The sequence below is a fragment of the Sinocyclocheilus anshuiensis genome, unplaced genomic scaffold, assembly GCF_001515605.1.
Source record: "Sinocyclocheilus anshuiensis isolate Anshui unplaced genomic scaffold, SAMN03320099.WGS_v1.1 scaffold2562, whole genome shotgun sequence".
Lineage (NCBI taxonomy): Eukaryota > Metazoa > Chordata > Actinopteri > Cypriniformes > Cyprinidae > Sinocyclocheilus > Sinocyclocheilus anshuiensis.
The window spans coordinates 244,171-258,892 of NW_015549777.1; the positions used below are offsets into that span (position 1 = coordinate 244,171).

Sequence of the window (14,722 nt, forward strand, 5' to 3'; positions counted from 1 at the left end):
TCATTGCGCATTATTTTAGTAATTCCCGCAGGTTTCGCGCTTACACCAAAAGCGCACGCACCACCACTGATCTATATTAGTGGAGCGCAGTCAGCGCACAAGCCGCGCTCAGTCTCAAACAGCTTGTGAGCCACAAATACCAAATTGAGTGGCTAACTACGCTAAAACGTTCAAATACATACAAAATTGTCAAAATGCCCGTATTGGCAAGTATCCCGTTGAACACAGTCAGTTTTCCACGACATTCTAATTTATTGAGATGCACCTGTATTTGTGCTGTTGTTTGCAAATTTTTTTTAAATTTTATTACTGACTTTTTACTTGTGTTTTTTAAATTAAAATAAAACTTTGCGTTGAAGAAAAGTAGATTTTTGTTTGTATATGCTGTCAATTATAGTTCTTAGAAAGAAAATCGGAATCGGCAAAAATCGGTATCGGCAGATCACACTAACAAAAAAATCGTAAATCGGAATCGGCCAAGAAAATTGCCATCGGTGCATCTCTAGTTTTGCTGCTTTTCTTTGTAGAGGTGGACTGCGTTTCATTAGCCACTAGGTAACTAGATTTAGATTTTAGAATTTAGTGGTGTGGAGTTGTAATGTTTCTCAAAACAACAGGATGTACAGTCACATATGTTCTGTGGATGTATATAGGATGATTTTCTAATTAGATTTAGCACACAATAATGAAGTAATTAGATCAGTTGCAATGTTACAATTTTGTATGTGCAGAAGCGTACACGTCTCAACAGTGTTAAAGCCGGAAACAACGAGAATGTCTTACGCAGTTGCCTTTATTTCAGCTGCTCTTTGCTCTCTTTCCACTGAGAGACATTGGGTGCCGTGAAATGGAAGGAAAGAGAGTCATGTTATCTTTTTCTTTTTTTGGAAACTATTTACATTGAAAATATGGAGGGTGTCCAAAACCTTGATGTTTTTTGTGATCTGTTTCATTTGCAGTGCTGATGTATGATTGTGTGTATGCTAAATGTGGCAATCGTGAACAAGGAAATTCATAAGCATCGTGCAGGTCGCTGATTCATTAAGTTATGTAATGCACAGTTTTCTTTACATAAAGGAATGAATATTCAGGTCCTGTGGGAGTAGGGCGTCAAGGAAGTGTACATTATTGAAAGTGAAATGGCTTGTTAATTCTGTGTGACATGTAGAAGGGCTCTTTAAAGCATGTCCGTTCAGCTCTCAGATGTACAGCAGACACTCGGTTTGACTTCAGGATGCTTTGAGGAAAGGATGATTTAAAGAAGTGAAGATTACACAGAGCCAGCAGGAAGACGCACAGACGCTGCAGCATTCTGAGATTTCACTCCAGACGGGTTACACTTTCATTCTGAAAAATCTGTGGGATGTTATTATGTAAGGTTTGCTGTGGTAGGCAGGTGAGTAGTGGGATGTTGTTGCTTTTTTCCAGAACTGCAGGAATGCCAATAAAGAGTTAAACTCCCATGTAACAGCACCCCAGAAACTCATGGCCTGCAGTCACCACTCCCTTTTTTCAGTCTTCAGCCCCCCGAGCTGCACTTCATTGAGGGTTAGATGGTAGTAGCAGACATGTTAATGCAAGACTTCTCTCTTCTCTTGCACAAAACAGAAGTGATCGCTATAAGGTGTTTAGAAAACACTGTTGGCGTTTGCATGCATTTTATTATTAGCAAGTAAATAGGGATGCACAGTTTTTTTTTTTTTTCAGACAAAAATAACCACAGAAACTGCTATTTAGCAGATCAACTTAAAAAAAAAAGAAAAAGCAGCGTGCATTTGAAAAGATGCAGGCAAAGTCTCTTTCAAGGAAAGTCTTTTCACTCTGCAGCTATATTTGCAATGCCTCTGGAAAGCTATTTCAGGAATCCAAGCCCAAGTCTTGTCTGATGGAATGGGGAAATCCTGAAATCTTAAAATCTCACATTTAACGAAATTTGATATTAACTGTCCCATAAATGTTGCTCAAATAGCATCAAAGAAAGCTTATATTTCAGGCTGAACCAGCCAATGTGCATGTGTGTTCCGAAGTGAGCATCTCTGTTTTTATGGCTTTTTATTATGACTTTACCTACTTTGATGCAGGTTTAATTAGATATGAGGTAAATGGCTGATATATTGACAGTAAAGCAGTCCCATTTACAGTTGATGCACACATACTACACTGTAAAAAGTCAAAAGTTGAGAAAACTTAAAGGTGCCATAGAATGCATTGATACAATATTTTAAATTGTTCTCTGATGTCCCCAGAGTGTGTATGTGAAGTTTTATCTCAAAATACCCCACAGAGAATTTTTTTGTAGCTTGTTGAAATTGCCACTTTTAGGGTGTGAGCCAAAACACACCGTTTTTGTGTTTGTCCCTTTAAATGCAAATGAGCTGGTGCTCCCACCTCCCTTTTCAGAAGAGGACGGAGCTTCAAGAGCTCATGCTCCGGCATACCAGTGTTACGGTTTAACTGGTGGTGACCGTATTACTGACTTCACATTGCTTCCAAATGCAATTTTTAACTACCACATTTACTATTTACAATCATTCTGGTAGCACGTGAAGGCAGCATCAGTGAAAACAGGCAGAGACAATGGTAGCTTTAGCAACATTAGCCTTACAGAGAGCCAAGAAGCTCTTTTGGATAACAAAATATGACACATGATGCTTACTTTGTCTGGAGTCTGGACGTTTGCGCACAAAGCGTTGGTATCGATGCCTCTTTCAGAAGCAATCTTTGCACAACTCCAGCACTGAACTGAGCCTCATTTGTGAGGCAGTCCAGCATAAAATGATTAGCACAAACAAATAGGACTTTTCCAGTTTTTTCCGGAACATTTCCTTCGAAAATGAAATTTAACCACCGTGTCCTCTGCGGTCTATGGAGACTCCTCTGTTCATTGGTGCATCCCAACACACGACACTTGTAATGGCTCTTTGGCGCTGACATTGTTTCTCCAGCAGCTACAGCAAGAAAACAGTAATGGCGGACTGCTGCTTCTCACTCAGGGCTATGTCTATGCTAATAGGGCAGAGATTGTCACAAATGGGCGGGACTTTCCCGAGTATGACGTCATAGTAGTGAGAAATTTGGAACAGCTGGTTTGGAGAGACTGTTATAATTTATTGGGATTATAAAACAATGAGTGGGTGGATTTTTACCATTATAGGCTGGTTGTTTTCACACACTGCGGCCACACAACTGTGTTCAACCACCATATAAAAGTGATTTTTGCATTCTATGGTACCTTTAAAAGTTTAAGGCAACCAGCCTTAGGAGATTTTTGAGTTTTTATATATTATTATATATTATATATTATATATTGTTGTATAAACTGAATACAATAAGTTGAGAAAACTCAAAAATGTCCTGAAGCTGGTTGCCTTGGTTTTTTACAGTGTAGTTTGTGTGCAACAAACCTGCTGTCTAAAGAGAAATATTGTGGTCAAAATTCTAACGTGAATACAAATTTGCATTTCTTTGCATTTCCAAAAAAGTAACATTCAGAAAAAACAATTTGGGACCTAGATGTTATTGTAAAATGTTATATTGAGAATTGAATTTAAAATGCCTTTAGATAGAAAATGGGATGCAGAATTGCAGTAGAATTATGAATTGATAAAACTAATTTTAACTAGAAAAAAGTTTCATACAGATTTTATTATTATAATTATTTTAAATTACTGTTAAAATGAGTATTTTTGTCAGTTTTAGCACAGTTTGTGCAAAAATTTAATTTTTGGCCAAGAATTTATATTGTAGCAAGTCACATAAAGCTAGACAATGAATCAACAAATAACTTTTTTGGAGGTAGTTTTTCTACATGATAGTCTTGGAAATTCAAGCAGCAGTTGTCAAAATGAGCAATGTGCAGCTTAAGTAATCTCTAAGACCTGTTTGAAGTGAAGAAGTTTGGACGAGGGAACAGAGGCCTGAGGAAGGATGTGTGTTGGGTAGCTGCCGTCCTAAACACTTGATTGCATATCTTTGTGTACAGAGCAGAAATCCTGCCAATAAGAAAGCAGGCGGTCCAGAGAATGACAGAGGGCTAAAGGTGATCTGGAATGTGTTATGGCTTCAGTTTCTGGCTTGTAGCTCACACACTATAGTAAACGAGTGACCTCAAATCAGGACACAAAGTTCCTGATCTCTCCTCCCCTCTCTCCTGGAATGAAAAAATTGCCTTCAAGGAGCAGGAAAACTAGGAGTTGCTCAACAACACAGCTGAAGGCGGAGCCTGAAAGCAGCACTTAAGCAGTAATAAGGAAAAAACTGGCTCACACAGACACAAACACTTGTGCTAACACACCCACATCTGTAGGACGTGCACACAAACGCCGGCGCTGAGCGGAGGAAGGTGAGGGGCACACAGACACACCCTGCCGTTCTTGGAACTCTCAGCAGAACAGCCAATCATTCAGCTTCATTCACAGCTTGTGTTGTCCGGTCTTGAAATGGATTAATAAAGAGTGGCCATGATTGTATCCATAGCCTTCTACACTGGAAGGATATGGCCATACATTCAGGTACAGTACTTGCACGTTTGGATTTATTTATTTATTTTTTAATGTTAGATGATTGCTGATGTGAATGAAGTCATGTTGAGGTGTGGTAACCGTGGTTGAGGTTTAACAACTTTAATAGCTAAGCCTGCTGCTTGTGAAGTCCTGCACAGGATTTATTGCTGTTTGAACTGAGGTCTCACTAAACCACAACATTTACTTTATCCTGAGCTCAAGCAGTTGACTGTTGAGGTTTCTAGCAATTAAAAATTATAAACATTTTTGAGTGTATGGAAAATAACTGGGCTTAGGTTTGCAGATAAATACTGGAGTAATCAAACAGTTGTGGAATGTGGCTGATTAATTATTCCCCAAGAATATTCGTTATACATTTAATTTTAACTTGATCCATGATCTTGACAACTTTATTTTTTTTATTTTATTTATGTATTTTGTATGCATATGTTGTTTTTTGAGGGGGGCATATATACTATCCATCCATCCATCCATCTTTTTATGTGTGTGTATGTATACACACACACACACACCTTATTATACTATTTATTAGTGTTTTCATTTAGTTAAATAGTTTCATTTAATTTAATTTTAATAGTGTTATGTACTTTTGTAATTTTTGTTAGTTTCTTTTTTAATTTTTTCTTTTTATAATCTTTAATTTATTTTTAAGTTTTAATAATTCAGCTTATTTTATTTCAGTTAGTTGGCAAGGCAGCATTTCTTTTTTTTAATTAAGTGTTTTATTTTTTATATTTTTCAGCTTTATTTCAGTTAACAAAAGCAGTATTTATTAGTTATTTTTTTTAGTTATATTTTATTAATGAAAGATTAATAATTAAAAATGAAATAATTAAAAATTATTAAAAAAAATGGATAACTTAACTTCATTCTTAATATAATTTAGTTATTAATGTTTATTAGCTTTATTAATTTTTATTAGCTTTATTAGCCTTCGTTTTGGCCATAACAGCACTATTGAGCATAGACAGGAAAAGTAGGGGTGAGAGAAGGGGAATGCCAACAGGACGTGACCCAGATTGAAAAAAACCCCCAGAAAGAATGTAATAGGCCCTATATAACCTAAAAATCATTCATTCACCTGTGACAAGCCCCCTAAACCCAGAGTGTCAAAGCACACTTACTTGTACTACTTACTTCTACTCTCTTTCATTGCTTTCATACTTTTAAGTGAAAATCTCCAGAATGATACACTATAGAAACAAATATGTGGAGAGCCCACCCTGGAACTGCTCCAGCTGGAAGGGGAGGGATTGTCGATGATAGATCTCAGGGTGTCAATGATAGATCTCTGTTGTTAAAACCAGCTGTTTTCTCCCTGAGGTCTGGCAGTGGAGCTCAGAGCCTTGAGGAAAAGAACAGACTCCTTTTGGGACAGAATGTCTGAGTCAACAAGACAAGGAAACGTACTAGGGCTGCACGATTAATCGCATGCGATATTTAACGCGCAACTTATCAGTAAAGCCGGTTCGTACTATACCATGTTTGATGCTGCGTTATAAATCAGATCCTGGACAAGGAGGTTTGACAGAGTCCTGGCAAAAGTCAGCGTAAAGAGTGATTGATTAGCTGCAAAAGCCCACTCTTCCAGATGGAGGTGCCTTGACATGAGATATTAGATAAAAGACCAATTATGTGGACTTTTTGTGGCTTCGGTACCAGTCGCTATGAGATCCTAACATTGATTTTTAAGTGCAACTGATGGATTGATCGAAGCTCTCAGGTCGTTTTCAGTCCCACTGCTACAGTTAATATTGGATAACGGTGATGTTTCTGTATAAATGGTCAAGATTTAAATGTATGATTTACATGTCATATTGCATCATTGCTTTCCAGAGCGCAGTTACTCTGCTGTGGGTTTTGCGCTGACTGTCTGTGGGTTGCTCTGTGGTTTTCTATGTTATGTAACATTTTCGGATTGCTTGCCAAGTTTAACTCCAGCATGCTTACACAGGCCCTGAACATAACAGGATGGAGGGAGGAAAAGAGAGCCATTGCTTTGCATTAAATAGACACGACCCGCAGCTGGCCTTAATCCCCCAGCAGCCTCTCGTTTTATCTAGGCATTCTCTGTCTTGCATACTAACAGGTCCGGTGAATCATAACCGTGGAAAACACATCTTGCTTATTGTGGTGGTAATGATAAAATGACAACAAGGCTGACATCAGGATGAATGGGTATTCCAGGAACAAGGAAGCTTCCTAGAATTCTCTGGCTTAGTTGTTAAGACAGAAGTATGTACTTGCAGGCACAGACAGAACCTTATAATAAAGTGGCCTTTATAAGATTACATCAGTTTAGCTGCTTTGATTTATTTGATTTGCTCAAGTGCAGTATGCCAGAAGCAATAATACGCTCATGTCCCTCAGCTATGAAAAATGCTTTGTCAGCTAGACATCCACTGTGCTGTTTGCTTATTCCACTGCACCACATCTACATAGCAAACCCAACAGCCAAACTCAATGTGTCCCATTGACTTCAAACAAATACATAAATTAACTTTAATATAACGTGATCCAAATAGTTGTAAGCTAGGTATATATATATATATATAGAGAGAGAGAGAGAAAGTCAGTCAAATATTTTTTTAAATAAATGAATACTTCTATTCAGCAAGGATGCATTAAATTGGTCAGAAATTAAAGTATTTTTTATAATATTACAAAAGATTCTATTTCAAATAAATGCTCTTCTTTAGAGATTTCTGTTTATCAAAAAATGTATCATGAATTCCATGAAAATAAGCAGCGCTTAATACTGTCCTCAGCATTGTTAATAATAAGAAATATTTCTTGAGCACCAAATCAGCATATTAGAATAATTTCTGAAAGATCATGTCAGACAGAAGATTGGAGTAATGATGCTGAAAATTCAGAATTGGCTGGTAAATTGCATTTGATTTAGATTTTAAAATATTTTATATTTTATTACATATTTTAAAATTGAAATATCTTTTCACATTTTACTATTTTAAATGATAATATTTTACAATATTATATTTTACTGTACTTTTGATCAAGAGTGTTGAAATGTTTTTTTTTTTTTTTATCTTTGCTTGTGCTGTTATCTTAAGTGATATTGATCCTACAAATCCATATCATTTAGTTGTATTGTTTATGTTGGAGCTTCTGGACATAAACACAGGAACACAATGGATGAAACCACTCCTATCAATTGCTTTGTTTCGTCTGTTCTTGCATTTCCAGCTTTATGACTGAATTGATAGCATCCACTGACTCATTCACATATCAACGTCTGTAAATTGATTGCACATGATTATATAGAGAACCTTTGGTCACAGACCAATTTGTATCCTGGTAAAATCTTTCCATGGAATTTTCAACTGATAATGTGTTCAGAATTTGGTGAATAAATGCTTTAATTCTCATTAATTCCCTGTTGAAGTAACAAAAACAGTAAAAGTGTTGTGTAAAGTCTAGGGCTGCCCTCGACTAAGGATTTTTCATTTGAAGCATTAGTCGACTAATCGCACGTTGATTAATAAACCATTAAAATCATTATAATGAGCCTTTAACTGCCTACAAAGCATAATAAGCACTCAAGCACACACATAAAGCATGTTTTGTTTTTATTGTTAGAGCACACAAATAAACGTAGCGTCTTTAAAGATTTGAAAGATGTATTACTCTTATCTGTATGACCAAAAATTACGGAGTATTTTAAGTGAGCACACCGGCGCCTCCATCTGTCCTGCAGTGAGCGCTACTGTTCAGCTTTCACACTCCACACAGACACTTGAATAGCGCACATTTCTCTAGGTTAACATTAGATTGAGCGGCCATGTAAAGTTGCTAATACTTACATATTTCAGATGATAAGCCATGTTCGTGGTGGATGAATGATAGGCGAGCATTTGGATGTCCTGCCGGATGTACTGTATAGACCAGCCGTTAACGATCTGAGGTGTTTCCCAAAAGCATCGTTAGCTAACTATGGTAGTTAGTTTCATTGAAATCTATTGGTAACGAAGGAACTTGCGACCATAGTTGCTTTTGGAAAACGCACCCCTGCGTGACTTCGCCAATGTGGATTTTTTTTTTCTATGACTAAGCGACTAATAAAATTTTGGTCGACCAAGCCTCTTCTGGTCGACTAATGATTAGAAGACTATTAGGGGGCAGCCCTAGTAAAGTCTGATTGTGTTTGGATAAAGTGACATTTGGAAAGGATACAGAAGTTAATGATCAGTGTGACATAAGTGACTCTCCCTTAACAAGTCGAGACAGGCCAGGTGTAAATACTCAGGCGTTACTGCAGTGATTTTTCAAGTTTAAAAGAATGCGCATTGTTTCATGGCAATTACTAGATGTCATCAGTACAGATCAACAAAACAACTATGTCCTAACCGGTCACAGTGTGACAAATTTACAGCAGCAGACAATTTCTCCACACTGAGGCCATGTCCACACGTACACGGGTATTTTTATAAACGGAGTTTTTCCTTCTTCCATTAAAAAAAAAAATCTCCGTCCACATGAAAACGCAAACGCATGCTATGAAGCAATGTCAAGAGCATGCCAAACCAACAGGTGGCGATATAATCTCAACTGGAGTTTTTGAAAATCTTCACCCTGGCAGGCGTTTTCAAAAATGTTCTGTTTCAGTGAACTGGTGCTGCGTTTGCGTGTGGACGAACGGCGTAACCGCACAGAAAAATCTGCGGTTTTAAAGGGGTCATATGATGCTTTTTTAAAGATCATTATTTGGTGTATTTGGTGTAACAGAATATGTTGACATGCTTTAATGTTAAAAAAACACATTATTTTTCAAATACTGTACATTATTGTAGGTCCTCTATGCCTCGCCTCTCTCAAACGCTTCATTTTCTACAAAGTCCCTCCTTCCGACAAGCGCAGTCTGCTCTGATTGGCCAGCTGACCCAGTGCATTGTGATTGGCCGAACACCGCAAGCACTCGTCGGAAATGTAACGCCCCTTACCATAATCGCGAGCTTCATCTTTCAAAATAAATGTAAAGACAGTAAATAATGTCATTAGTTTTACCATCAGTTCAAGCCTGAAAGGGGAACAGACACAGTAATGATGCAGTACACAAGCCGCGGTTAAGACAGCTGACTCTACTGTGATGTGACGCTGTCTCTCTCTCGCTCTCACACACACACACACACACATGATGCGCAAAACTCCGCATTTGAACAGTCAATAGCAAATACTTAAACTAATAACAAAACATACTTACAGTCGCTGATTCAGAAGCGCCAGATTGTCATAGCAAAGTCAGAATTACCTCCTCTCCTAGGTTCACGAAACGGTCGTCCATAAAATGCATTGCTGTTCTGTTGTAAGTGATCTTAAAGATTACTAAATGCATCTACTTTCGGAAGGCCAAATAAAGTGCTTTTGATTTCGCCTAGAAACACACAGCATCTCCCTGACATGGCTGCTTCAACACTAACTGCGGATACTGAAACCACGCCTTCTTTCTTTGCCTGCACATTTGGGCGAATTATGCAAATATTCCCACATAGTGACCTAGATATGTTGGGGGCGTGTTAGAACGAGCCGTTTTAGGGGGGTGTGGCAGAGTCTTAACTTTGATAAAGAATATCTCTTTGGTTTTGAGACTTTAGTCGTTGCAACTTCAGGGATCTTATCTATTCACGAACAGCTTGTAACACTCCAAAGAGAAAGGAAAACTTGAAATCGCATCATATGACCCCTTTAAAAATAACCGTGTTCGTGTGGACAGGGCCTGAATGTGAAACTCCTACGCAGTATGCCACAATAATCCGAATTAGAGACTACCAGATATTGCCTTTTTATGACCAAACATTTTTGTTTATCTGTCCAATAACAAATATGCAGAAACTTTTTTAAATATATTTTTATTTCTGCTTTTTAATTAATAATATTCATTTTAATTTATGTTTTGTTTTTATTATTATTATTTCTGCGATCTATTTTGTTGTGCAGATATATTTTGTTGCTTTATTGCAACACATCTGGTTAAAAATTGGTGCATGTTTTAACCCTGTAAAGCATAACATGAAATAGTAGTATGAAAAATTATCATATTTCATACTTAAAGGGTTAGTTCACCGCAAAATGAAAATTATGCTGTGTTTTACTCACCCCCGAAGCATCCTAGGTGTATATGACTTTCTTCGTTAAGGCTTTTATAGCTCACATCAGAGGCCCAAATTGAGCAGAAATATGCAATTTGATGCAGTTGCATATATTTGTATGGCCAAAACGTAAGATGAAATTATTGTAGTAAAATTATTATAACCATATAGGAGACTAATGATATTTAAATGTTTAGTTTTATGATCAAAGCTCTGTGTTTTTTATTCAAAACACAGTGCAATGCAATCCAATAAGGGCTGAGAGATTAACGAATATATGTTCCTCAGAAGCCTGATGCATCCTTTTTGACACTCGCATTTTAATATAATCTTTAAAAATTATTAATGATTTCAAATTTTATCGTACGTTTACTTTTATAAAAATCTGATTTCACAGCAAAAAGACGTGAACATGACCTGAAGGGAGATGTTTTTAGAATTTTTTGAATTATTAAAAGGCATTTTTCTTTCTAAAAAAAACGTATAAACCATCAATCAGAAAAGGCCTTATAAGTTTGTGTATTAAATATAATACAGTAGGCTTTATAGGGTTAAGGCACCTTTAAGGAAACTCTGTGGAATGGAACAAAATGCTGTTTGCTTCATCTATTACAGCAGGATGAAACATCATGTGAGCGTGTCAAATGCAATGAAAACAAGAGTCATGATTTGCAGAGATGCTGGAAAGTAGGGCAGGAGGTGGGTTTGGATGAAAGGAGTTCAGAAGGATGTTATGTAACAGGCTCACAAAAACAGGAGAGCTTGGACATGAACCTCTCTTTTTCACTCGCCTCTCTCTCGTTCCTCCCATAACCTCATTTGCTGAGCTCAATCTAACGTCCCTTCTGCACTTTAGCAGCTTGTATTACTTGAGTCAGGCAACTGGACTAATTTTCCATATACTCTGCTTCTCATTCCTTCACTTTTTCACTCTTTTGAAAACTTTTTAGTGGGGCCCAATTTGAATCAAATTGAGGAGATTCATTGTATAATCCTATTTTGTGTTTCTGGCTCTCATGTGCATATTGTTTTGATGACTTTATGGCAGTGTGATCCCTTGCGACATTGTAGAAATGTAGACTGCATGAATACTGGTCCACTAGGGCCTATTTTTCTAGCTAGAGCTGGAAATTAAGCAACAATTACGTTGTTTTTCAGTGGGTGATTGAAAGCAGAAAGGAAAAGCAGCAGAAAAGTGTTTTATTGGGGTAAAAACAGAAAAAAGGTGAGAAGGCAGAAGCTGATTCTGAAAAAACAACAGCGCGTGAATGCAATAGAAAATCAACCTCTCCTTTTTGAGACTGCAGAAATGTTTTTTATTACTTTAAATAGGCCTATAGTGGTTGTTATGGAAGAAGCTCATCATGTTAACTAAATCTTAAAATAACGCAAATATAAAAGCGTATGTGGCAGCTGCAAAAATTCAATTTGGTGCTACACCCTAAGTTAACCTTGGTCAATAATGATCAACCAGCAATGATTCTGACAGTCGTAACGGATTGTTTGCATGCTTGTAATAAAAACGACATGATGGCATTACTCATTTGGGTGTTTTTGATCAGAGCCTGATGAACTTTGACTTTATTATCTGTGCTGCTTTGTTTGATAAAGGTGGTGTTTTGTATTTTGTGCGACTGGCGTAGGCTGACTTCCTCTGTGGTCAGTAGGCACTTTGCAGTGCTGGGCCCTTGTGGTCAATGACAGCATGAGCGTCGACTGTTGTGAATTCTCACTGAGTGATGATGACAGCGATGAGCTCGTGGGCTAAAAGCAAATCACGGTAATGTTTTTGTCTCTGGGGAGTCTGTGCATAGTGGTCTTCATTTCCCTATAATATGTGACCCTGGACCACAAAACCAGTCTTAAGTGTCAATTTTTCAAAATTTAGATTTATACAACATCTGAAAGCTGAATAAATAAGCTTTCCATTGATGTATGGTTTGTTAGGATAGGTCCATATTTGGCCGAGATACAACTATTTGAAAATCTGGAATCTGAGGGTGCAAAAAATCTAAATACTGAGAAAAGCTCCTTTAAAGTTGTCCAAATGAAGTTCTTAGCAATGCATATTACTAATCAAAAATTAAGTTTTGATATATTTACGGTAGGAAATTTGCAAAATATCTTCATGAAACATGATCTTTACTTAATATCCTAATGATTTTTGGCGTAAAAGAAAAATCGATCATTTTGACCCATACAATGTATTTTTGGCTATTGCTACAAATATACCCCAGCGACTTAAGACTGATTTTGTGGTCCAGGGTCACATATAGAAAAGATTATATGACTGTTTACATTAGCTTATTTAATCTGAACGTAATATACAGTGGCCAGAAGACTTTTATTAAATACGTGAACTGGATTAGATAAGACATGCAGGAATTCTTAAAGGGATAGTTCACACAAAAATGACATTGTCATAATTCACTCACCTTAATGTCATTTTTAGATTTAGATTTTTTATTTTTTTTGGTCCAGTGTTGTTTTGGACTCAATTGGCTTTCAAAAACAGTTGATAAATTGTATCAAATATTTTCTTTTGTTTTTAGAAGAAAGTCATACAGTGCAGAACAACATGTATGTGAGTAATTAATGACAGAATTTTCATTTTTGGGTGAGCTTATCCCTTTATCCCTTTATTTTCAATAGCCATCCTTTAGTGTTTTGCTTTCTGGAATTCTGTTTTTGTGTGTGTTTGTTTGAAAATGTGTGCGTCATGTTTGCAAGAACTGTAGCGTTGGGATAGCAGTGGGTAACCCTATCCAGTGCTTGCACAGGTGATACTGAGCTGAATATAGAGCCTTTTGGCCAGCTGGCCTTACTATTTAAAACTGAGAGAGGACCCGGGTGAGGGGATGAGGGGGTTCGCCAACAGTCCAATATGTGCGATGTATGTGAGCCTGTCAAGTTCTGACAGGCAAACTCCTGTACTTTATCTGCCAGTAAGAAAGGAATGGTCAAAGGAGACCTACATTCTTCTTGTGACCTCCTTCCTTCCACTCTCTCTGCTCATGTCAACGGGACTCTCGAGAGCCCCCGCGTGACACCATTTCTGAGAGTGACGTGAGCAATTTCTGTATTAAATACCTTGTGAAATGTGTTGAATTCCTAATACATTTTTTTTTTTACTTATTTTTTGCATGTTGTTGTGCATGTGAGAAATGTGATTAGAAGCTTATAGTTTGTGAGCATATTATAAAAGAACTAAGAAGAAATGTCTGTGTATAAGTGAAAGTGTTGTTACTGTTAATGAAAACTACATTATGAAATAAAAAGTAACACTAACAATTGAAAAAAAAAAAACATTTTTCATGACTCCAAAAGTAAATAAAATGTGTAAGTTGGAAAATACTGTGAATATGCTTTATTCATTTGTGATCACTACATTTGAATTAGTTTTGCTCTATATAATACATATTTTATTTGCAATAGCAGAAGCTATTTTAGTATTTTTAAAACATTTTAAAAAGAAATTAATACTTAATTATACTAATATCATTATATTAAGTAATATATTTCTGTCGTACTTTCTTCAATTTAAACCGAACTTTTATTTTGACTGGTTGCTTTGAAGACCTTTAAGTTTCTGTTTGTATATGATATGACAGTCATTTTTCTCAAAAGAAAAATTAAAATGCACATGAAGTTAGTCTAAGAGCAGTTGTAGACATTATATTCATATGTCCATTTCCTCATATATTGAGCTGGCAGAGGCTGAAAACACTGTGACCGTGCTTCAGTTTGTTTAGTAAACAAAACTGTGTGTCTGTGCTATTCATTCACACAGAGACACGCACAACATGCGAGATTCATATTTAAATAGGCTTTTTGTGGCTTAATATTCACAAACACTAGGCCATATCGCATTTTGATTTAAGTGTACTGACCTACTTTTGATTTATTCATCCAAAATTCGGCAAAATCTGTGACATTCCGTGTTATACAGTAAATAAAGTTTTTATGATTGATTCCGCATTCTGTCCATGTTTTCCACATCTCGGAAATCACAGGGCCCTACTTAAAGGTGCAGTGGGAGATCTTGGAAAATGCTAACTTTAGCCTGATAGCACTGAAAGCGAACGTCCCACC

At 36.8% G+C, this 14,722-nt stretch overlaps 1 protein-coding gene across 2 annotated transcripts in view; it reads left to right on the forward strand.

Annotated features, from left to right (window-relative positions):
* The window catches only part of LOC107660860 (MKL/myocardin-like protein 1), a 53,833-nt gene that overhangs the window by 13,309 nt on the left and 25,802 nt on the right, over positions 1-14,722 (forward strand). The window contains exon 1 of one of the 2 annotated variants that reach the window (XM_016450298.1): positions 4,313-4,511. The exons of the other annotated variant lie outside the window; for it this stretch is intronic. Coding sequence (XP_016305784.1) covers positions 4,496-4,511 — 16 coding nt within the window. The 5' untranslated portion in view covers positions 4,313-4,495. Of the gene's footprint in view, positions 1-4,312; positions 4,512-14,722 lie in introns of those variants that run through there. 2 annotated transcript variants of the gene reach the window in all.